General features: G+C 35.5%; 1 protein-coding gene across 1 annotated transcript in view; it reads left to right on the forward strand.

The window, feature by feature from the left end:
- Positions 1–3,871: 3,871 nt before the first annotated feature.
- Positions 3,872–25,450, forward strand: part of LOC136262746 (neurotrypsin-like) — a 37,977-nt gene continuing 16,398 nt past the window's right edge. Inside the window, exons 1-7 of the mRNA XM_066057140.1 lie at positions 3,872–3,996; positions 9,598–9,730; positions 10,477–10,679; positions 14,437–14,560; positions 14,843–15,051; positions 15,097–15,420; positions 17,951–18,388. Of these exons, the coding sequence (XP_065913212.1) occupies positions 3,945–3,996; positions 9,598–9,730; positions 10,477–10,679; positions 14,437–14,560; positions 14,843–15,051; positions 15,097–15,420; positions 17,951–18,252 (1,347 nt within the window). The 5' untranslated portion in view covers positions 3,872–3,944 and the 3' untranslated portion in view covers positions 18,253–18,388. Of the gene's footprint in view, positions 3,997–9,597; positions 9,731–10,476; positions 10,680–14,436; positions 14,561–14,842; positions 15,052–15,096; positions 15,421–17,950 lie in introns of the transcript that reaches the window.

Raw genomic sequence — 25,450 nt, forward strand, 5'->3', positions numbered from 1 at the left:
AAATTTTGAAATTTGAACAATACAAGATTGAATCTGAGAGCATTTTCAATGGAAATTGTGAACCTGAATTAAGTATTGTCATACACAAGTAGATGAATGAAGCCCTTTAAACAGACCAATTCATTTCATTGCATGTATAGGTGCAGGCAGATTTGGAAAAATTCCATAACAGAACCAACTGCATGTTTCCAGTGAATGTTCTATTAGAGTAGTTAGCTGACTGCTCTATTAGAGTATCTCGATCTTGTAAACCTCCAATGCTGATTCGGGTCCTTGTTGCATAAATGTTAGCATAAATCCACTGATAATACCTTGGAAAGACGTTTATAAGGTGGTTTTATGGGTATTTGTATTATTAGTGATCATATAATTATGCTAAGACAAAATTTCATTATAATACTCAGCATATTGATCAAGTAAAGCCTAAATATGAAGGGGGGGGGGGGGGGGGGGGGGGGCATCAGCTCCCAAAGCCCCCTCCCCCCCCTGGATCCGCCCCTGGGTTATAATGATAATGCTACCAGCCATTTCATGGCTGCCACCCTTGCCACACCCTTTTTTACAGTTTGACTGTTTTAGCATTTTAGCATGGGTTTCACTTCTTTTTGTATTTTAAATACCCCAAAGCCAGCTATAACCTGGCTTTGAGGCTTATTTTACACAAAAAAATATTGTTCTTCTTATATGCAGATACAATGACAATGATCTAAGACAAACTAGTACTCTGCCAATACAGAAAAAGACCTCAATCTGATATCAAAGCCAAAGGATCTAGTTATGCAATAACTAATCAGCTAGCTAGTACTGATAATTGCTCTACAATTTTGTGTTTGCTTGTTCATACATGGCTATGTCTTTATAAAGTTGCATTGTTACATTATAGTGCCTTCATGCATTTATTTGCATTAGTGTTTTATAACAAAGTAAATTTCTTTCAAGTTAGGTATGCATGATTATATTATTTGTCTATTAGGATTTATATTTTCAGTGGCTGTTCTAGTACTCAATTTTTCATGCAAACATGATAAGTTGCATTTGCTCAGCTTTTAACAAAGCAAATCCTTATGATAGATGATTTCCAGCCTGTTTTCACAAGTTTTGCTCTGCTGTCACAAGTTTTGCTAATATAACACTTATTATGATGATTATGATGATGAAGATTGGTGGGAGTGGATCTTAATGATAGTGTACTACCCCACCGATTGGTACCAAAATGGCTATAAAATTGGCTTCAGTTCAATGGAAGTCTAGAGAAGTCATATAGCATTGTACCCTGTACTACAGAGTTCATTGTGACAAGTATAAGGAAAATTAGGAATTTTAAGTTCGATTAGAGATCATAGAAAAAGGGAGGTCGCCTACACCTTTAGATATGCTAGTGGACATTTAACCCCTACTTCAGTCTATATCCATAACTGAATTAGGGATTAAATGTTCACTAGTGTTCTGCAGGTGTCTACTTTTATCTACTATATGATCCCTCAAAAATTCCTTACACATGTTTATTCTTTAAGGATCATTTAAATTTGTAATTATGTATGATTATACTCTCAAATTGAGTTTTGTATATTAAACAGTATAATAAGGGCGCATTCACATATGTAGGGGCATGTCCCCTTTCAAGTTGAAGAGATACGCTTTTCAAGAGGCCTAGGTCTATCTACTACAACCCAATGAGAAGGTAGCTAGTTCACGAAATTTGTAGAAAGTCGCTACACTCATATTTCAAACCAGCAAAAAGAAACTGCCTCTAGCAGTAGCTCTCAACTGTCTGTACAATCATGGTAAATGTCGAAACCCAACAGTTAGCAGTCAGTTAATGGTAAATGGAGAATTTGTAATTACTGTACTAGTTTATTTACTGTAAATTATGAAATCAAAAGATTTGTTGGTGTATTTTTTGTACATACAAAGAGGCAAATGGGTATCTTTGATTTATCAGAATTTTAAGTTGCATCTGTTTATTAACTGGTGACCAACTGTCACCATGTGCATTATAATCTACTGCATGAGTAGTCGTGCCTTGATCCATTGAAACACTAACTATTTCAGTGCTATGATCTCTTATGGCATTATGCACCCACACTCACTTTCCAATGCACCATTAGATAATGTTTTGGTGGTGTTATCTTCTTTCTCAACTGGTAAACATTTTGTGATGGTTTGCATTGGTTGTGTTTCATGGTTACTCTGAGACTGCAGTTCACCTAGTGGATGATAGAAATGAAATGTACAGTATGAAAATAAAAGCACTCAGCTTGGTATTGAGCCTGATATAGCACTCGGCTTCACCTCGTGCTATATTAGTCTCTCACCCACACCCTCCTGCTTTTATTTCCATTTAACTAGTATTTATAGCATTTCCGTATCAACCGGATACACTTTGGCTTGTGGTCAAAGATGTGGCTCTAGTTTTAGGACACACTTGGCCAGTGGTACACATGTGGCAATACTCTACCTGAGGCAAATGTCACATTGCTGCATGGCAGATCTCATCTTGCTGTGTGGACATGTGGTAGTGTGATGTTGTAATTGGATTGTACTATAGCAGTGCTTTAACTGGTTTAAAAGCATTTTCTTTTGCTCAAAGCATTCATTTTTTAGACTCGAACTGCATCAGTTTTCACCCATCAGACAATCAGTAAGTGTCTATATAGTACAAGATTGGTCTTAAAACAAACAGATAGTATCTTTTTGGCTATACTTCTGATGCCTTAAAATATTATGCACGTGATCAACCATGCTGCAAGTGCTTTATGGAAATAATAGCACTCTAATTGGTTTGATCTTCGCCCATGCAAATACTTTAAGTATATGTATGTGTTCACTTTATGTGTTGTTGATTTTAAGCTCAACTGTACTACTTTACAGTTATTGACTAGCTACGTATACACTGCTTAAAACAACTGAACACAACAATGTATGTACAGCTAAGCACTATAGGAAAGGTCTGCTCATGTAGCTACTTTTGTTCTCCAAGTGGGATGTCTCATTAGATATGTCAGAAAAGTATTGTTTATTAGTTAAGTTGTTCAAGTGATCTAAAATTAATTAAAATCTTTGTGAAGTCTTAGCCCACTAGCTTTCTATTCAGCGAACCTTGAGAAAATATACTGTCAAAGTTTTGAGTTATTATGAGTGCTCCAGGCTATAGTGTTATACAATAATCATGTAGGAAAGTTGATATTTAACTAAGGGCCAGTTGCCACTTGCCAATCTAGGACCATACAGTTATTTAGTCATGGAAAAGTTGAAGTTTGAGCTCACCGAATGTTACCAGCTTTCCAGTAAGTATACCAGTGTACCGTGATAATGATTCAAAGTCATAAGTTTATACATTCACTAGAAGAGTTACTAGACCAATCGTATGATTTGTTTTTTCTTTTTTTTTTCTCCCCCGGGCTGGATGGACTGCCCTTGCCTACCACCCCCAGCACAAAGAAAGCACGTGCTGGACAACTGAATAAAAAGGACCAGATTGCTAAAAGTTTAAAAGTCCCTGTGCTCATCAATGCGGCCCATCTCAGGAGAGGCATCAGAGGAGATGATTTGTTAAGTCTCGTTATTTAATTATTCCGGAAACCACGAATTTTTTTTTCTCAGAAATCTTGAGATGTGAAACCTCGTAGCTGCAGGGCTTTTACGAGTTGCGTACCCCTCGGTTGATATGTGGAAGCAGACGTCCCATACTAAGCGTTATCTGGTGCGGCCGCAGATTAATAAGATTTTATTTATCAATTTAAGATTAAGATAATAGGTGGACGATATCATGTCTTGAAAAATAATTGAATTACACAGAGTTTTACTAGAAATATACGGAAGCTATAGGATTTCTTGGGATTCCAAGTGATTCCAATTTGTGTCACGTCCCGGGCGACAGCAATCGTTAGTACAGAAGTGACACCTCGTTGAGACGTTTCTTGTTTTAACGAGTTCAGCTAAAAATGAAGCTTTTGATATTTTTGAATGTTCTCATCCTTACTTCTATTTTGGCAGGTAGCTATCATGTGTCTATACAGCTTATAGCTATTAATGTTATCTGTTTATTTTTTTAATGTTATTGTATGCCTGTCTGTCACTACTATATATATAATAGATATTATATTATATTATAGCTATTATATAGTGGGGCCGAGACTAGCATTGTAGCCAATTTTTATAGTATGCTGGCTTAGGCTCTTATAGGCCTGTGGTACTATACCAGGCTAGATCTCTTTGCTCTGTTCACCCTCCAGTGTTGCCAAAAGTATAGCATAAAACTGTAAGAAAATCTTGTCACCACTACTATGTAGGCTGTAGCTAGCTAGTTGTGTTTAGCTATCTGTATAGCTAGCTAGTTGTGTTTAGCTATCTGTATAGCTAGCTATACTGTAGCTGTATGATATGTTTTATATTAACTAATTATAGTACAAAAAATTATACTTAAAGCTACTGGCAAGTGCTATAAGCATGCAGTGTAGCCATGTATATATGTATGTATCTTGGGGAAACACCCCTCTGTCTTTTGAGACAAATAATATTATAATGTCGAACATATGTCAAAAAAATGTCATGCTATATGTATCTCGTGAACTGCAACATTCCTGCAGACAGGCCTCTGATAAATTTACTCATAAATTATTTTTTTCTTCTGATCTTTATGTTTTCGCTAGTGTAGGTTCCCTCATTGCTTCAATGTTATGTGACTTACCTTCAGCAAATACAAAACTGAACTGTTCTGAATCATTTTGATACAGTGTATGACCATAATTTCAGAGTAGTATGACCATTTACATTGGCTAATTAAAGTTCCTATTGACTTTTACTCTATGATGCCGTTGTATGGTGGAAACATCTTATGGCTTATGGCCATTAGGCTATTTTCCAAATGCTGCTAAAACATGCCTCGTAATGAAGCCAGATCAACTCAATTTTACTGTTTAATGGTACCAATATACAGATATCTTGTGAGGGTCAACATCACTTGGGTGCTGCAATTGGAACCATATCATTTACAGAAAGCTATGTCTCTAAGGATGCGGTCTGAGGAGATTTTAACTTTATCAAACATTGCTGAAACACATCCCCATAGTGCATGCATTGCTTTTACCCACCATGTCATGCATCGCTGGAACTATGTGATGCATACCATTGAATCAGTGGGTGCTTTTTTCAACCACTCGAAAGAAGCTATTCACCAATACTTCCTTCCTGCTTTAACAGGTCGAATGCCCAGTTGTGAGGTGGAAAGAGAACTGCTTTCACTTCCTTGTTGCTTTGGTGGATTGAACATTTCCAACCCGTTGCAATGATTCCCAGTTTTCATCATCTAAGTTGCTGAGTGCCAGTTTAGTTGCTATGATACAACAGCAGACTGAGGACTTTCATATTCCTTGTCTTCAGCAAGCTTGTTCTACAGTTATATACCATCTATCAGTCCAGACAACAAATATTGACTTCTAGCTTAGCCACTATCAAGTCCCATGTAGATCCTCAGCTTCAATGAGCCATTGAATTAATCAACGTTAATTGTTCTTCACTTTGGTTAACTGCCCTTCCACTTCAAGAGCAGGAATTTCATTTGAACAAAGAAGAATTTAGAGATGCACTGTATTTGAGGTATTGCTGGTAATTGGCAAATATTCCAAGTCACTCTGTGTGTTTGGAACTTCATTCAGTGTTGATCATGCCATGATTTGTCGACATGGTGGCTTGACCTTCATCTGCCATAATGAACTGCGAGATTTAACAGCAGAATGGTTACAAGAAATGTATCATGTTACTGTTGAGCCTCCATTACTGCCACTCAACGGGGAACTAATTACACCATCTTCAGCTAACTGTAGTAATACTGCAAGAGCTGACATCTATGCAAGGGGCTTCTGGGGCAGATGACAAGGTGCATTGTTCAATGTTAGGGTTTTCCATCCCACTGCACCAAGTTATTATCAGAACCAAGTTGCTTGCCTTTTTCATCGACATGAGCTCGAGAAGAAGCATGCATATGGGGATCATATATGTAATGTTGATTTTGAATCTTTCACCCCACTTGTTTTTTCTTCAACTTTTGGTAATTTGGGCAAGAACGTTAATATTTTCTACAACCGTCTGGCAGACCTTTTATCACAGAAGTACAATACCTCTTACAACCAGACACTTCCCTGGATGCACTGTGCTTTGTTGTTTTTACTGTTACTTCTGCTGTACTGGCCATTCAAGGGAGCAGAAAGCTGCAGTCAACAGAGCTCCCTGTTGTCTCCACTGAGCTGTGTTTAGTGGAGAGCCACATTCTTGTTGGTTAGGTTTTGTTTGTTTTATTTCATTCTAATTTATGTTGTTATTGTAGGCAAATACACATAACTATCTAACAAGTAAAAAAAGTAAAATTTAAAAAAAAGCTATAGCTGTTTGCACAATATTCTATCAGTATCATTGTTTAGCTTCACCCCAATTCAATCAGACCAATCATCATTATTATTATTAGAACTCCATCATATTTTACCAATTCAACTTTCTTTCTGTGTAAAGGCACTCATTTGTGGAGATTCCTTGCCAGCTGACATTAAAATCTCCATTATACTTATCCTAATTTCATTGCTGTGCCAAATGCCATCTTTGTCATTAATGTAATGGTATTGTGTGTGGTGTGTATTATCTTTACATGTACTTATATGTTTGGTTTTTGTATCACTCTAACAAGGAAGAATAGTATTGTTGTGCTAGAGTTTAAAATAATATCAATGAATCTGAAGTCAGTTGTAGCCAACTGCCTGGCTAAACTAAACCTATTTAATGTAGATGAAATTGTTCAATGTTTGGTTTGTCGGTTCATAGCTAAAAATACTGATTTCAAGTCTGGCACAACAAAGCTTGTGGATAGCTACTTGTTTACTGCATAATTATATGTACATATGTGCATACATAGTTACCTGCAGCTGGTTATCCAAACTTAGATCATATGTGTGAATTGGGAATGTGGGAATAACTACACACTGTCATATAACGGGTCATGTCAGCACTAAAAAGGAATAATTATTACTGTATAATCAATTAATAGTGGCTGGAAAAAGCATGATGGCATAGAAATGTTGAAAAGTAGCCAAATTTTATGCTCCCACATACCCTAGTTCTGATGGGAGCAAAGAACAGGCATGTGTCTTTCCATGTACTTCAAAAGACAGTGAAACCCCTTCACATTATAATTTTATTTCATATCAGAAGAACATGTAATGCTATTTTTCTTATTATATATTAATAACCTAGACACAATTGACATCATCATAAGTATTATGAATGCACTTCAAGAAAATAATTGTACGGGTAAATAATTTATTCATGTATGCAAATTAATTTCGATACTGGATGTTGTCACAATTTAAGACTGGCATAAAGAATGAGTGAATATAGAGCATGATACAATGATAAAGATGTAATGTAAAAACTTTGTTTGCTATATAATTAATTAACATTCATTCTTGGCTGCTCCATAATCAGTTGTTTTGCCGGTTTATAGTTTCTTTTACTTTCGTGAATGTGCCTTAGCTATACCTTTGTGTGGAGGATTATGTTACGTACTACAGGAAACATTTGAGTACACCCTTTAATTTTGATGCTTGTTTGATTTTTATTTGATGTTTGTTGTTTCATTTCAGTGTTTGTTGTTTCATTTCAATGTTTGTGTTTCATTTCAATGTTTGTTGTTTCATTTTGATGTTTGTGTTTTCATTTTAATCTTTGTTTACAACATGTATTGTGTTGCTTCTATTGTGTAATTTCTACATAAATGCTTTTGCCAACGTTGCATCATCCAAAATTCTGTCTCAAAAAACCATCATAAGAATATCATATGCAATGAAAATCACCTTTACAGAGTATTCTAGTCCATCTATCATCAATTATAGCATTAAAAACACTTACAGGTGGCTGGATATTGAATTTTAAGCTGTAAGAACCTAAAAAGCCTGCATGCCTGAATACAGTACAATAGTCACAAGGCTAGAGGCCAAAACGAAACAGTGCATGTGCATGGCCATCATTTCACACCACAATAACAAACTCACAGGTGACATGTGCCTTTCTGGTTCTGATGAGTGTCTGGTTTCTGCTCTTTGTCATTCCTTTTATTGTCATTTACATAGTAAAACAAGTTTTATCAAGGAACCAGGTATCATTAAATGGTACAGAGTTGCTGTCATTTAAAATTATTTCCTTGACTTTAGATGTTTTGTTTTTGTTCTATTTTGATGTTGCAGTTTTTCTTTTTTGTTTGCTTTTGTGTCGTATGAAATTAGCTCTTGTTAATTTATATATATATTTTGTTTTATGTGTATATTTGTGACTGGGCCTGTGAAAATAGGGCATGTGGGCACAAACTACATCCTGTCACACTACAGGTAATATCTCAGTACTGGAACAGAATATTTGCATTCTGTAACTTGCATCATACAGCAAATAGCACGCTTACTAAGAACTGCAAATTGCATTGCCATAGTGTAATAATACAAAAGGCTATGGGTGATGAAAGTTTGAAAAAGTAGGAAAAAATCATTAGCCCAAATGCCCTACTTTTGCAGACCCAGTCACATTTGTAGCTATGCATGTATGTGTGTAGGGCTCCACTGAAAATCATTTATACTGAATGATTACATTTACATAGTTGTTTTCTTCTCAAACCATACCAATGTATCAATTCTCCATAACACTCTCCTTTGAGGATGATAGTTAGATGCCACAAAACTATTTGAAGTACTTTAGAAGTAGTACATAAATGCATGTACATAGCTGCAAAAATGACTGCATGCAACATAGAACATGCCAATGACCATCTATAGTTGCAATCAGTAGTAAGCAAGACATGGCATTGAACCATGCCTCTTTAATCTATTCTGTATAGCTCAGAAACAAGATAAAGGTACTCTAATAAAGCAGCCACAGCCACACGTGCATATCATGGCTAAGTATGAAAAAGTTAACAATTAAAGATAATAAAAATCAAATAGGGTTCCAGCAATAAAATGAATTGAAACAAGTACTGTAGTTAGCCTATGTGGAAACATCCTTACTTTGGTACCGTATAGCACAAAAGTTTAACAAGGGAAAATTTTGATGAAATTGATGATTTGCTAGCAATTCATCAAAATGTTTCTCGTCAAAATACTGAATTATCTAATTTGTCAAAGTTTCCCTTGTTAAACTTTTGTGCTATGTGGTATTGAACAGACTGTGGTAATATGCCAATATACCAGCTGCCATCATTTTATTGCTTCACGACTTTTAATGCTAGTTTATATTTTTAAACTATAAGTTTGTTTGGTTGTGCAACAAAACTGTTTGTGACAATATTTAAAAATGTGTATCATTTAAAAATCTGCAAATAAATATTAAGATCAATATACATACAATTATTGCATGTATATGTATTGGAAACAGCCAAACTTATCTACATTATTTGTACCATTACCCACTATACACATTAAACTTTTTCTGGGATCAGCATGCAGAATTACTAAGCTCATATATAGTAAGGATAGTTTCCTTATGTTGTTTTAAACCTTTAATGTGTATGTAAACGTAAACTGTAACACTGTGATGTGTTTATTGCATGGATTATGCTGCTAGCAAAGGCCAATGCAGTGAGAGCCCCAGTTCGTCTAACAAATGGTGATAACCAATTTGAAGGTCGTGTTGAAGTATACTACAATGGACGATGGGGAACGGTTTGTGATGATAACTGGGATATGGTGGATGCCAAGTATGTAACTGCTAAATGTGACACTCAGCAAAACCCCACAGTTTTCAACAAAACATATTTCTGATAGAAAAACATTGGAAAATTAAATAATGGGTGAAATAAAATGTGCTACTGTATATAGAAAAGTTTTCACAACTTAAATTGCAATGTTACACAGTAAAGTAAAGTTAAACCTTTGTACAACATCTTGTTCACCTGTTTGGAGAAATAAAATAACTTTGTATGGTTTCTCTAGCCAAAATGGTATCAGTGGTATATACATTTGATTTATTTATGATGGACAGGAGTGCATGTAAACATTGTTGCCTTCCATTCTTTACATTTGCAATACCTTTAGAGTTCAGCCTTGTATGCATGCTTAGATAAATACACAGTTAAAACTATACTTCAATGGATTTGGTAATTCATAGTTTGAGCCAAGTCCCAAATATATAGAGCAATTATGCACACACAATTTATGACTACACATTTAAGCAACTTTTGCTTGTCATCAATATAGTTACTGTGCAAATGTTATTTCTTTGATTTTTAGCACTATAATTCTAAAACTACTCACCATAGTAGGCTATACTATGGTAACCCATTTCTTTTACATTGTAGACTGTACTATAGTACCTATGAGGCAATAAAAATAATTTCAGAAATGGTGCAAACTAAGTAGGATGGTCACATATCAGATGGTGTTCTGTTTGCATAATTATACTATCTCCTAGCTGCTATACCATCTTCTCTATTATATTTGCCAGTGTTGTATGCTATCAACTTGGATTTGGTAAGGCTCACAGGGCTTATACAGGTGGCTACTTTGGAAGTGGAAATTCAACAATGCCCATTTGGTTGGATGGTGTACAGTGTACTGCAGGAGACCGTTACTTGTCTGAGTGTAGACACAATGGCTGGAGAAACAATGACTGTTCACATTCTGAAGATGTAGGGCTGGTTTGTGATTGTAAGTAGTGATGTGATGTGATGTGATGTGATGTGATGTGATGTGATGTGATGTGATGTGATGTGATGATGTGATATAGCAATGTGATGTGATGTGAAGTAGAGATGTGATGTTTGGATTTGTTAGAGATGGGATTCAAAAGTTTCAATATATTGCCCTAATACAGTGATGTATTGCAATGATGTACAGACTGCAGATCTTCTCTATTCTAATTCCACAGCAATGCTAACTCAATAATTTGGTTGTAAACTAGTATCTGCATTTCAAATTATATGTTATGTATGTAATAATTATGTCAATGCACTCTACCGTGTGTACTTAGGTCTTTGATGTACTACAGCCAGATCCGGAATCACATCAGTGCCTGTATCACTGTTTTAAGTATTGTGACACGGCAACCTATTGATCTATCATCCCATCTCTATGATTTGTATTTTTGTCATATTAAATTTTACAACCAATGAAGTGGGAGTCCATGCACCGGGCTAAACAGTAATGAAATATAATAATACTAAAATATGACTATGCGGAATAATACATCTTCAACATGTGAGGCCAATGATAAAGTAGGGATTTTTCTCACATAAAGACGTTGTACTAATACTCACTACATGTTCTACCAATAGATAGGGGAAGGATCATGTGGAAGCAGTTATTATATTATAGTACTGTTATTTATATGCAATGCTGTAAAACGGGTTGAAAATGAAATGTAGTGGCCATTTATCTTTTCAGTAATTGATATTTTAAGGAGTGCTTTCAAATGCATACTTATAATTTTATGATATGTCTGGTGAATGTGTATACAGGTTCATCAGTCATAATTAGCTGCAAAAAAAGTAAACAAACCCAGGCTAGGCTATATAGACTGAAGTAGGAATTAAATGTTCACTAGCATATCTATATCTGCAGGCATACAAGCGACCTTCCTTGTTTCATTATTTTTATTTTTATGATCCCTAATTCCTAATTTTGTCTTAGTAGTTTTCTACTGACTGATTTACTGATACCTTCAAACAAGCATAAATCTATAGTTAACAGCAAAGACTACAAGCTTGATTTGTTCACTGTTAGGTGTTGTTTCAGGTGACCTAACATCATGGATTTATATAACTTTTGATAGCACCATGAGGTGTTGATTCATAGTAGCATATGAACATCATGCAAGAAAAAAATGTAAGTCATTTGTAATTTTTGCAACACCTTTCTAACAGTTGAGGTTTTGTAATTAGATTGGTTGTAGACTTGCCATTTTCCACCATGGACAACAGTCTGTTTACTAGAACATGACCCCTTATTGATTTAGTTCTATTTATAATAGTATGTACAATGAAAATAGAATAGTGGTCATTGGAGGCTATAATTTCATATTATTATACTCTAATACAGCAACCACCCTAATAGAACAGTCAACGTTTGTGTGCTATAACAAAAAATGAAATAATATGTTAAAGCATTAATTTAAAAATTAAGTAGGAATCCAAGCGATAAAAGGAATGAATGATGGTATTACAGCACAGCTCAGTGTGAAATCTCTTTTTTGGCATAGAACAAAGTGATTGCTATAACATGTCTATGTAGGGATTTTCTCACAGAGCTATGCTGTGCTACCATCATTCATCTTGTTTCACTACTTTTTATTTATTGGATCCCGTCTGCATAACTTCCAAGTCCTTTACATGTTTTATTTAAAGTATGTTTCAGCTCACTATATAGTTTCAGCCCTAGGAACTTTCAAAACTACACTATACTGACTGTACCCATGAAAAAGTAGTTGCAAGACTCACAAGGTCATTCCTGCTAGATTCCTGCATGGAAAATGTCACTTTGTAATAAGAGGCAAGAATCTTAAGAACATGCTATGCACTGCAAGAGTGTTACACGGAGATGTCCCTATAAGTCTTGCAAGAATCTTGTAGGTCATTTATTTCTGAGTATTCTGATAGACACGTGCACAGCATAATGTATCATGCAAAATGGACTTACAGACTGGGTTGGAAACAGCCACTTAACAATAATCCCAGCTTAATCTAGCTTTTGTAATGCTAAGGACACCAGTATTGAGCTACCACAGCTGATACTCCTCTTCCTTATTAAGGTTGTACATGTACTAGTTTCTGTGAAACACATTGTACTTACATCTAGTATAGCCATAGAGGTCATTGTCAGTCATCACAAATTTGAATCCTTTGTCCAGTACTTAGCTGTGTAGATTAGGCTTCAGTAATGGACCAGAAAGTATTTTTTGCTTATACGAGTGTGTATCCACTATTAATTATAAATAAACTAGCTATGTACCACCCTAAAAGCTAAAGCTCAAATATTGTCATACATTTCAGTTGCAAATGTTCTAATGTATTGGTGCATGGGTAATCTTTGTGATCTAGTAGTATCAGCAGTTGTACCATATAGAGGGAAACTTTGGCAGGGGTAAACTTTGGTGAATAGCAAGCTAAATTGCATTTAGTGAAATAAACTTTGGATATGCTAGTCTGCATGAGGTGCTACAAGTAATTTAGACTATGGTACAGCTCATTTAGAGGGTTACTAAATCACTTAGTCACCTGGCATGCTCATTTAGTCACCTACACAAGTTCATTTAGTAACCCGCCCTCAGGCAATTTGTACTTGAAAAATAATTATAACACGAAAGATACACTGGAGTACTGTAATGCAATTCTTCTCCGTGTTCTGCGATATAATTCTGGACAAATAGTAGACTAAACGGCGTATCTACTGTAGCTCTAGCCATTACTCTGGTTACCGGTAGAATAATTATTTTTGTGAGCGCTGTAAGGACTTCAGGAAGAAACCGTTCTGCCGTTCTGCATTGCTCTTTCACCCCACCCTAATGCTCTGGCTATAAAGGTATATACTTTAAGCCATAGTCTAAATAAGTTAGACACCACGACCAACGGGAACTAAGCGATTTAGTAACCCCTTTGGCCCTTAGTAGCGCCCTCGCTGCGCTCGGGACGCTACAGCCTCGGGCCATTGGGGTTACTAAATCGCTTAGTTCCCTTGGTCTTGGTGTCTAACTATTATTTGGGGGTTAAATTTTGGTGAATTTGTAGCAAATTGCCAGATTCGCCAAAGTTTTCCCTTGCCTAAGTTTCCCTCTATACAGTACCTCGATATAATGGTGTTTCCAGCATTACAAGAACTAGATAATGCCTGGATTATTGTCAAGTCCAGAAGTATGTAAGCTATATGGGTGCTCAATAAAACATTCATAACTACTTTTTAGTTCTCCCCATAAACAGGTAAATCAATCACTGGGTGATTTATATATATCTCATGCATCCTTCCTACAAAAGAAAACTGCTATAATGAAAATAATGTTGTGATGTTATAATTTGTTGGAATTAATAATCTCTACTAGCTATCTAGTAAGATTCCTAATATATAATTCAAATTAATATTAATATAAGTTTGTTTGGTTATCCAGCAAAACATCTTTGTGTCAGCTTTGATGAATTAAAGTTGAGATCAAGCTACGTACATACATCATTGCATATCCATTCATTTGTTAGATGCCAATGCAAACTTATCAGTAATTTTGCACCCACTACAGTATAATTAATAGTTATGCAAAACACTATACACATATAAGTAAAATATACTGCCCTATCTGAAGTCTGTATTACAGAATGATTGTTTTAATAAACTCTTATGATACTAATGATAATTACTTATATTGTTTGGTATGATGTACATAACACTGTGGTGTGTTTGTTGCATGGATTTATGCTGTTAGCAACGACCAGAGCCCCAGTTCGTCTAACAAATGGTGATAACCAATTTGAAGGTCGTGTGGAAGTATACTACAATGGACAATGGGGAACAGTTTGTGATGATAACTGGGATATGGTGGATGCCAAGTATGCAATTGCTGAATGTGACACATGTAATTGTCTCAGCAAGAACCCATGATAGTTTGCACCAAAACATTTTCTAATATAACACATTGGTGAAATAATGGACTATACATAAATTGGTAATCCATTCCTTTTATGCTGTAGATTGTACTGTATGGGGCAATAAAAAGAATCTAGAAACAGTGCAGATTAAGTAGGATGGTTGCATATTAGATGATATTCTGTTTGCATAATTATACTATCTCCTAGCTATATACTATACCATTTTCTAATTATATTTGCCAGTGTTGTATGCTATCAACTTGGATTTGGTAAGGCTCGCAGGGCTTATACAAATGGCTACTTTGGAAGTGGAAGCTCATCAATGCCCATTTGGTTGGGTGAAATACAGTGTACTACTAGAGACCGTTACTTGTCTGAGTGCAGACACAATGGCTGGGGAAACAATGACTGTTCACATTATGAAGATGCTGGCATAGCTTGCCTTGAAGCAGGTCTGCTATGAGAAACGTTGAGCTACAATGATGTGATTTTTATAGGTTGTACTGAGGGTGATATTCGTCTTGTTAATGGTACTAATGTTTATGAAGGCCGTGTGGAAGTGTGTTATAATAAAGAGTGGGGAACTGTGTGTAATTTTCATGATAGCTGGGGTATAAGTGAAGGAACTGTTGCCTGTAGCCAACTTGGATATTTATTTGTAAGTGTGACCACATCTGCCTCTTTTGGAAGAGGTAAAGGACCAATATGGTTGGATTATTTACAGTGTGAAGGATATGAGACTCAATTAATCGATTGTTACCATGGTGGATTTGGTAACAATGATTGCTCCCATTATGAAGATGTAGGAGTGATTTGTGATAGTAAGTAGCAAAATGTCTGTGTTAGGATTTGCTATTTTGTTTCAAAATTATTGATTCAAATGATGCCCCTAACTATGAATATTGCTTTGTAATGTATCAATACTGTAGCACTATCACAATGAATAATAATCATTGCATCTCTATGGCAAATAAATGTGGTACATACATCAAGCTATGTAAGATATAGAGTTGTCCTGTCAGTACTGAAACTATAGCTAAGTACCAGTAATTTTGTTCCAGTTCCAGTTCTATATAGGACTGTAACAAGGTAGATTATAATAGCTAATTTTGATTTCCTCAAAATGGAACTAAAACTGGAATATAAAGGAATTATCAAGGGATTATCAAGCCTATCATGGAACTAAACTGGAATTGGCTATAATCATACAGAATAAATAAAATTACCAATACAAGCAAGTACAAGGAAAATTAGGACTTTTTAAATGTATGTAGTGATTGTTGAAATAAAAGTAATGACAAGGGAGACTACTGCTATACCAGGGAATGTTTACTTACTACTTCAACCCTATAGCTTGTCAATAACATCAGGGGCAGCTCTTCTGAAGTTTCCAGTAACTGGTCAAGTGTGTTCAAGCACTTTAAAGTGTATTTTACAAATTTGCATTGGTTTGCAAAAGCATAAGATGTTCAGTTCGAGATACTCTAATAGAGCAGTAAATCACTCTAATAAAGTGGCCACGATATTAGAGAAGGAGTGTAGTAAGCTATGTAGCTATAAATAAGGATTTTATACATATAGTAAGGGGAGGGTAGTTATTCTCAGTATGCAGTTAACTGTTTTGTATCTTCAACAAAATGCTAGCCATGCTCCTGATTAGAAACCAGTCACCAAAACTCCTATTAATATATTCATGATTGAAGTAGGGAGTAAGTACAGGCAAGGGGGTGTATATACCATGTGGAAAATATAATTTGTTCCATTTCATTTTATTTCAAATTTCTAAGGAAAGATTCAGTGGCACCAGAAATATCATAAAACTAGTTTTTCATCCAAACTGTCTATCAATCATGTTTTCAGTTATTTTCACAGTGCTACTAATGAAGAGCAGTATGAGAAGCAACTCTGTAACCAATCCAGTTGCTATAAAATTATGGGTAATTTCCATTGAGTTGGCACAAGGAATCTACCTATGCATGAATGAACATCTATATACAGCATTTTGAGAAAGAATGGGACACAAAGGAGGAGTAAGCATAACTTAACCATAGTCTATGGCTCAAAAATTCAGTCAGTCAGTTTACATAGTAGAAAATCCAGTTAATTGGAAAATTAGAAATTATTGAAGAGTGTTTGGGGTCACTCTGGAGGCACATTAATCTTAAGTTTGACTATACTGTGAAGGATGATAAGTGAGACTGACTTTTGTGTGTGATTTGGCACAGTGATCCCTACCAAACTGTACAACGTGTTTAATGGAAAAGATTGATGCAACACTATAAATGAAGAATGAGAAGTGGAAACAATAACTGGGGGTTCTGTTTTTTTTTTCCAATTTAGTGTTTGATATACAATAATTGATTTCAACTCTTCAATATCATCTTCCATAATCATAGCATCTAAGCTTTGTAACAGTAGTTTAATGAACTAATTGCTTACAGATATATAAACAATCAAATTACATAACACTCATAACTTAGTACATTATTGGAGGTATGGTGCAGGCTTTTTTATGACAGCTGCCCAGACCATGTACCAACCATATTACGAGCCAGCATTTGATTCCTATATAACACAATCCATATAATATTTGATGATTGTGTGTCATTAAGATAATACCAGATATATAGTTAGTGACAAGTTAAAACAATATCATGCAGCAGATTTCATTAATGAAATATGGCATGCACTATATACTGTGCCTTGGGCTCAACTATGCTGTCTGACCCAGATCTCCTGATCATTTTGTGCAGCTAATATGCTAGCCCGTACATGATTGACCTGTAAAATAAAGCACGACATTACTATGATACTGACAGCATACCTGAACACTGGGACTTGACCATTAACATAACTAACTGTCACTCCTTAGACTCACTCCACAATGCTGTTAGCATCTGTCTAGTAGTACTATTCTTATAGAAACAGAGCAACAATTCATTGTTATGGTTCCAGAACTGGTATATACTGTATGTAATGCAGATTAGAACTGGAACTGAAACAGCAAGCTGGTTTTGGAACAATCATGGACATGGTTTTATACATATGTGTAATGATAATCTTTCTGTCAGTATGTATGTTTGTAGTGATATGTGACTGGACCTGTGAAAAGGGGTCTTATAACCTTTCCAATTAAGTTTGACATGTCATAACTCATCACGTGTTTAACCTATTTGAATTACATTCAGGTATGTTAGGAGTGTAAAGTGACCAAATTTCAGGCTGGTACCATACTCACAAGTGAAGTTATGGCTTGCCAAGTGCATGCATTTGGAAAGGCTATAAACCTGTTTCACAGATCCGGTTACATAAATTATGGTGCTTTTTATTATTGTGGTAAATTGGTTCTAGATTCTTATGATGATTCTTATCCTCATCCAACCGGTAACAGATTGTCTGATGTAGCTATTGCTGGTATTACCATTGGTGGATTCCTTGCATTGGTGTTAATTGGCACCTCAGTAATTGTTGGCATTATCTTTTGGAGGCATAACCATGCTAACCGTACTACTCAACAACCAGACCAGCAAATGTTGCTACCATCACTTCCTTCCAATAATCCTCCACCAGACAGACAAACTCAACTACCTGCTGTTTGCTATGCTAATTTAGAATGTACAGGACTAGAACCTCAATATATACCAGAATCATGATCTGACAGAACCACCAACTGATTAATATATTCTTAACTGACATGCCCTGCTTAGATAACAATATTATATATTTTGGGTTTAAATCCATATTATTTTGTGATCATATGCTTGTATCTTTTATTGAATTGATTATCCTTACACAACAGTATTCACAGGCTTTAAGCCTTCTCACAGGTCCTTAGTGGAATAGCGTTCAAGTTTTCTGTGATTTACTTTGAAAGAGATATCATTATTAATTTTAGGAATATAATTATGTTGCAAAAATGTAGTATAATATTATATATAAACATTTTAACTTTTATAGAATTTTAAACATTTAATTGAGTATTGAATGATGAATAGCGCTAACTTAGTGATAACAACAAAGTCTTTTAATGTAGGTGGTGATCCATGGTCGGTTTGATGTCTTGTTCGAAGATAACTTGCTAGGAACCAAAGTTTCCAGACAGAAGTGACAAGCAGATTTAAAGTCAGTCCACAACTGGTTGATTGGCGTGTCAGTGGTGTTTGAATGCAGATATTCAAACTTCTTTTATGACTTTAGCAATGAATATCTGCATTCAAACACCACTGAGGTTCTACTGTACTCTAGTTTTTACATACCTTTCTGCTTCAGTTTGATGTTCAAATAGATACACATGATTGCATATAATGCTATAAAATGCAAACATGCTTCAATAACCTCAATTTAATTGAATGATTTCTGGACTAATGATGGGGTAAAATGATTAAGCATTTTGAAGCAGCTTAAGAGCATAATAGGTATAGCATAAAATACAATATACTATAAACTCAAGACACTCTAATAAAGCAGTGACTTACTTTAATTAACAGAAGTACACCTATATTGGCAGAATAGTTCAACATTTTTTCCATCTAATTGTTACAACTATAAACTTTGCAAATTACTGTATACATAATACCGTTTTTCTGTAAATTTGTGTATAAATAGAGAATATGATGTCAACATTATTGGATAAATTTGGAATAGAATAATGATGACAGTTTTGAGCATAAATAACCATATACAGTATTATTGCAATACCTCTCATTGTAATGCATACCCTTCCACACTCATATCACTAGATGATACATTGCTAGTATGTAAGTGTTCATCAGCTGACAAACACACTTTGGAAGTTTGTATATGCTGCATTCCTTGAATTTGGTTATCTTGCAATTCACCTGACAATAGTTAACAGATGTTAAAACTTACAGTATATGTATGTATGTAAGCTTACTATTTGCATGATATAAATTGTATTGCATGCATTATGATATAGAGACTATCTGCATGCAGCGTTGGGTCATTACTTCAAAAACTTAATTACTAATAAGTTTCATCCTGAGTAAATTACAATTACAGTTATTTGTACGAGTTACTGGTAATTAAGTTGCTCTACATACTGTATACTTGTGCCCCGACCATTAATTACTCACAAGCAATGTAGCCAACTTATCTACGTTCTGCTTGTTTCACAGCCAGAAAAGAGTGAAAGGAGTGTGCCTTCTGGAGTTAATTAGTTAGTTATAGCATACTGCACAGTGGGTGAAATTACAGAGTGTTCTGGTTTTGTCATAACACAGCTACTAGTTACAAACTAACTATTGTAATGTAGTAATGTAGTTACTATCTATGCAAAAACAGCCAAGTTGAAAAAAAGGGTGCAGCCAGACTGCCTTCAAAAGCCTGGGTGAAAGAGTTGTGAAATCAAGGTCTCAAATGCTGAGTGAAAAAGTTGCATTGTGAAATAAAAGGTGGCTGCAATGATTATAATGATAATGCTACCAGCCATTTCATGGCCGCCACCTTTGCCACACCCTTTTTTACAGTTTGACTGTTTTAGCATGGATTTCACTTCTTTTTGTATTTTAAATACCCCAAAGCCAGCTATAACCTGGCTTTGAGGCTTATTTTACACAAAAAAATTATTGTTCTTATATGCAGATACAATGGCAATGATATAAGACAAACTAGTACTCTGCCAATACAGATAAAGACCTCAATCTGATATCAAAGCCAAAGGATCTAGTTATGCAATAACTAATCAGCTAGCTAGTACTGATAATTGCTCTATAATTATTTTTGTGTTTGCTTGTTCATGCATGGCTATGTCTATATAAAGTTGCATTGTTGCATTATAGTGCCCTCATGCATTTACTTGCATTAGTGTTTTATAACAAAGTAAATTTCTTTCAAGTTAGGTATGCATGATTATATTATTTGTCTAATAGGATTTATATTTTCAGTGACTGTTCTAGTACTCAATTTTTCATGCAAACATGATAAGTTGCATTTGCTCAGCTTTTAACAAAGCAAATCCTGCACCTTTTATAATAGATGATTTCCAGCCTGTTTTCACAAGTTTTGCTCTGCTGTCACAAGATTTGCTAACATAGCACTTCTTATGATGATTATGATGATGAAGATTGGTGGGAGTGGACCGAGTGGTTCTTAATCATAGTGTACTACCCCACCGATTGGTACCGAAATGGCTATAAAATTGGCTTCATTTCAATGGAAGTCTAGAGAAGTCATGTAGCATTGTACCCTGTACTACAGAGTTTATTGTGACAAGTATAAGAAAAATTAGGAATTTTAAGTTCGATTAGTGATCATAGAAAAAGGGAGGTCACCTACACCTTTAGATATGCTAGTGGACATTTAATCCCTACTTCAGTCTATATCCATAACTGAATTCAGGGGCGGATCCAGAGTTTGGAAAGGGGGTGCACTTTGCTACTGAAAAAAGTTGAAGAGCATAAAAAAAAAGTCACAACAATAATAATGGCTGTCCTTTACCAAATGTATATACTATAAAGTATATAAAGATCCTTATTCAGATCCTTATTCATGCCTTTATGGTTCATAGTTAAGCTACACTGCCTCATGAACACTGTGACTGCTTTATTAGAGTGACCGCTCTATTAGAGTATCTCGATCTTGTATGGGGGTGGGGGGGGGGGCACATGCCCCTGTGCCCCTCCCCCAGGATCCGCCACTGGAATTAGGGATTAAATGTCCACTAGTGTTCTGCAGGTGTAGACGACCCCTACTTTTTTCTACTGTATGATCCCTAATCATACTCAAAATTCCTTAGGCCAATGAAACTTGATTACCAGTTTCGCGCGCAGATTTTTGAAAATTTGATGCGGGCGGGCGGTTATTATTCATTATTCATTATTTTCCAAAAGGCACAACACACATCCCAAACATGAAGATTTCTGCCAAAAAAGTGAGTCTACATTGATTACTCCTGCATTAAATAGCTAAAATACGTTACTAATCCATATAACAAGTGATTTTTCCATTAGAGTATAGCTCATTGCTCCATTAGAGTAAAAGTGACTGTTCTATTAGAGTATTTCAATCTGAAATACCAATAATGAAATTCCATGCGGGTGTATCAAAAGCATGCGGGCGATGACGCGAAACTGCTAATCAAATTTCATTGGCCTTACACATGTTTATTTTTTAAGGATCATTTAAATTTGTAATTGTAAATAATTTATGTATGATTATACTCTCGAATTGAGTTTTGTATATTAAACAATATAATAAGTGTGCATTCACATATATAGGGGGCATGTCCAAGTTGAAGAGATACGCTTTTCAAGAGACCTACTACAGCCCAATGAGAAGGTAGCTAGTTCACGAAGTTTGTAGAAAGTCGCTACACTCATATTTCAAACCAGCAAAAAGAAACCGCCTCTAGCAGTAGCTCTCAACTGCCTGTACAATCATGGTAAATATCGAAACCCAACAGTTGGCAGTCAGTTAATGGTAAATGGAGAATTTGTAATTACTGTACTAGTTTATTTACTGTAAATTATGAAATCAAAAGATTTGTTGGTGTATTTTTTGTACATATAAAGAGACAAATGGGTATCTTTGATTTATCAGGACTTTAAGTTGCATCTGTTTATTAACTGGTGACCAACTGTCACCATGTGCATTATAATCTACTGCATGAGTAGCCGTGCCTTGATCCATTGAAACACTAGATATATGTAGAAACTATTTCAGTGCTATGATCTCTTATGGCATTATGCATCCACACTCACTTTCCAATGCACCATTAGATAATGCTTTGGTGGTGTTATCTTCTTTCTCAACTGGTAAACATTTTGTGATGGTTTGCATTGGTTGTGTTTCATGGTTACTCTGAGACTGCAGTTCACCTAGTGGATGATAGAAATGAACATTTATATAAGCACATTATATTCAGTATATACAACAGTACAATCCAATTACAACATCACACTACCACATGTCCACACAGCAAGATGGGATCTGCCATGCAGCAATGTGACATTTGCCTCAGGTGGAATATTGCCACATGTGTACAGCACTGGCCAAGTGTGTCCTAAAACTAGAGCCACATCTTTGACCACAAGCCAAAGTGTATCCGGTTGATACAGAAATGCTATAAATACTAGTTAAATGGAAATAAAAGCAGGAGGGTGTGGGTGAGAGGCTAATATAGCACGAGGTGAAGCCGAGTGCTATATCAGGCTCAAGACCAAGCTGAGTGCTTTTATTTTCACACTGTACAAGCATAGCAGTGCTTTAACTGGTTTAAAAGCATTTTCTTTTGCTCAAAGCATTCATTTTTTAGACTCGAATAGCATCAGTTTTCACCCATCGGACAATCAGTAAGTGTCTATATAGTACAAGATTGGTCTTAAAACAAACAGATAGTATCTTTTTGGCTACTTCTGATGTCTTAAAATATTACGCACGTGATCAACTATGCTGCATTTTCCATTCAGTGCTTTATGGAAATAATAGCACTCTAATTGGTTTGATCTTCGCCCATGCAAATACTTTAAGTATATGTATGTGTTCACTTTATGTGTTGTTGATTTTAAGCTCAACTGTACTACTTTACAGTTATTGACTAGCTACGTATGCACTGCTTAAAACAACTGAGCACAACAATGTATGTACAGCTAAGCACTATAGGAAAGGTCTGCTCATGTAGCTACTTTTGTTCTCCAAGTGAAATGTCTCACTAGCTATATGCCAGAAAAGTATTGTTTATTAGTTAAGTTGTTCAAGTGATCTAAAATTATTTGAAATCTTTGTGTAAGTCTTAGCCCACTAGTAGCGATTCCGGGAGAATTTTAAAATTGATGGAAATAGTTTTTATTTAGCATAGCCTTGTGCAGTACTCCCTAAGGATCTCATAAACACTTAGTTTTTAAAAATCCGTCATAGGATGGTGGAGTTATAAGCAATTTTGTCCTGGAAAATAGGCAAAATTTTCTCCATATCTTTCCATTGAAAATAGTCCCAAAAATGGCACAATTGAATGAATGCTTATAACTGAGCTTTGCAATAACATTTTGAACTTTTGTTTTCTGTTATCAATACCTTAATACATGGACCACAGTGTAACCTTACTTGTAAGACCCTCTGAATAAAGGTCACCTCCATAGAAAGCCACTAAATAGTTGCATGCATTTAGGATCTTGCGGATGGCAAAGCAGCATACACATGGTGAAGTGCAACCACTCTGTAGCAGTCACCTCCACTCAAAATTACAATGTGCATGCAAAGCAAGGAGTTGTACTGTTGATTTATAGTTGCTTATATGATTATTTTTTCTCTTAATGTACAGCTCCTTGACAGCTACCAAAATGGTGCATCAAAGAGATGAGCTATTTGTGGTGCAAATTTGCTAACTTTTAGCATAGTAATATTGAAAACTACATGTACAAAAATGTTCACCTTGGTGTAACTAACATGTGCTAGGTCGTTTCTTGCAAAGAGAACATTACATTGTGGTGGCTATATTGCAAAATAATCTTAAAATTGGCATAAAACTACACACAAACATACTTGTAGTAGAAAACTAACTGCACCATCGTATTCCTTGCCCCCAGAAACCCTAGAAATGATCCAATTGTTTGATCAATCACTCGTACGGCAGCGAATTGATTGTGCCAACTCTCCAATGGAAGATTCACGGAGAAAATTTTATGCAAAATTTACGGAATTCCGGAATCGCTACCACTAGCTTTCTATTCAGCGAACCTTGAGAAAATATAACTGTCAAAGTTTTGAGTTATTATGAGTGCCCCAGGCTATAGTGTTATACAATAATCATGTAGGAAAGTTGATATTTAACAAAGGGCCAGTTGCCACTTGCCAATCTAGGACCATACAGTTATTTAGTCATGGAAAAGTTGAAGTTTGAGCTCACCGAATGTTACTCATTCTGTAGGGAGTTCAGCTGCAAACAATTAATCTTATAGACAGTTCAGCAACAAGCAAGTCACCTTTTACCAGCTTTCCAGTAAGCATACCAGTGTACCGTGATAATGATTCAAAGTCATAAGTTTATACATTCACTGGAAGAGTTACTAGACCAATCGTATTTGATTTGTTAGGAAATTTAAAGCTATCGCCTATCTGATGCTATTAGGCTAGTGGCTAATGCTAGCTACATACTGAAGTTACTGGTAACAGAAGTATTAATTATAACTACATAGTCAAGGACAAAACTAGTCAGAAACGTTTTATTAATGCATTTACCTGACTGTGGTAAGGGTCAGGTAGTGTGACTGCTCTATTAGAATCCCTAACTGCTCTATTAGAGTATCTCGATCTTCAGTTTTGCAGTGTTCACGGTAAAAGTTTTTACAGGGTCACGCTTAAACGCCGATAATAGTCCTCATAAACTGGGGTTCATTATCTATGGTTCCATGCGGGTGGGTGACCAGAAAGTAAGGTTTGACATGGTGTGGCCTTAGTGTGATTCCATTTATGTATATCATTCTAGAATAAAAGCTGTGATATCAGGGATCCGCAACTTCTTTGAAATCTCGTACAGCCAGTTTGAAATCTGGACAATTATTATAAACTTCCGTATATTTTCCGTATACTTTCGTGTTTAATTACGTGCGCTACGTTTTACATCGGCCTGAAATGTTTCGATATCTGAAATCTTTAGTCGCGCTAAAGATTCACGAATTTTTATTTTATTCTATTTTTTTGTTCAGAAATCTTGAGATGTGAAACTTCGTAGCTACAGGGCTTTTACGAGTTGCGGACCCCTCGGTTGATATGTGGAAGCATACGTCCCATACTAAGCGTTATCTGGTAGCTAGCTACGGCCGCAGACTAATAAGAACTTCTTTATCAATTTAAGATTAAGATAATAGGTGGACGATATCACGTCTTGAAAAATAA

This window comes from Dysidea avara, chromosome 8 (assembly GCF_963678975.1).
Source record: "Dysidea avara chromosome 8, odDysAvar1.4, whole genome shotgun sequence".
NCBI classification, from domain to species: domain Eukaryota; kingdom Metazoa; phylum Porifera; class Demospongiae; order Dictyoceratida; family Dysideidae; genus Dysidea; species Dysidea avara.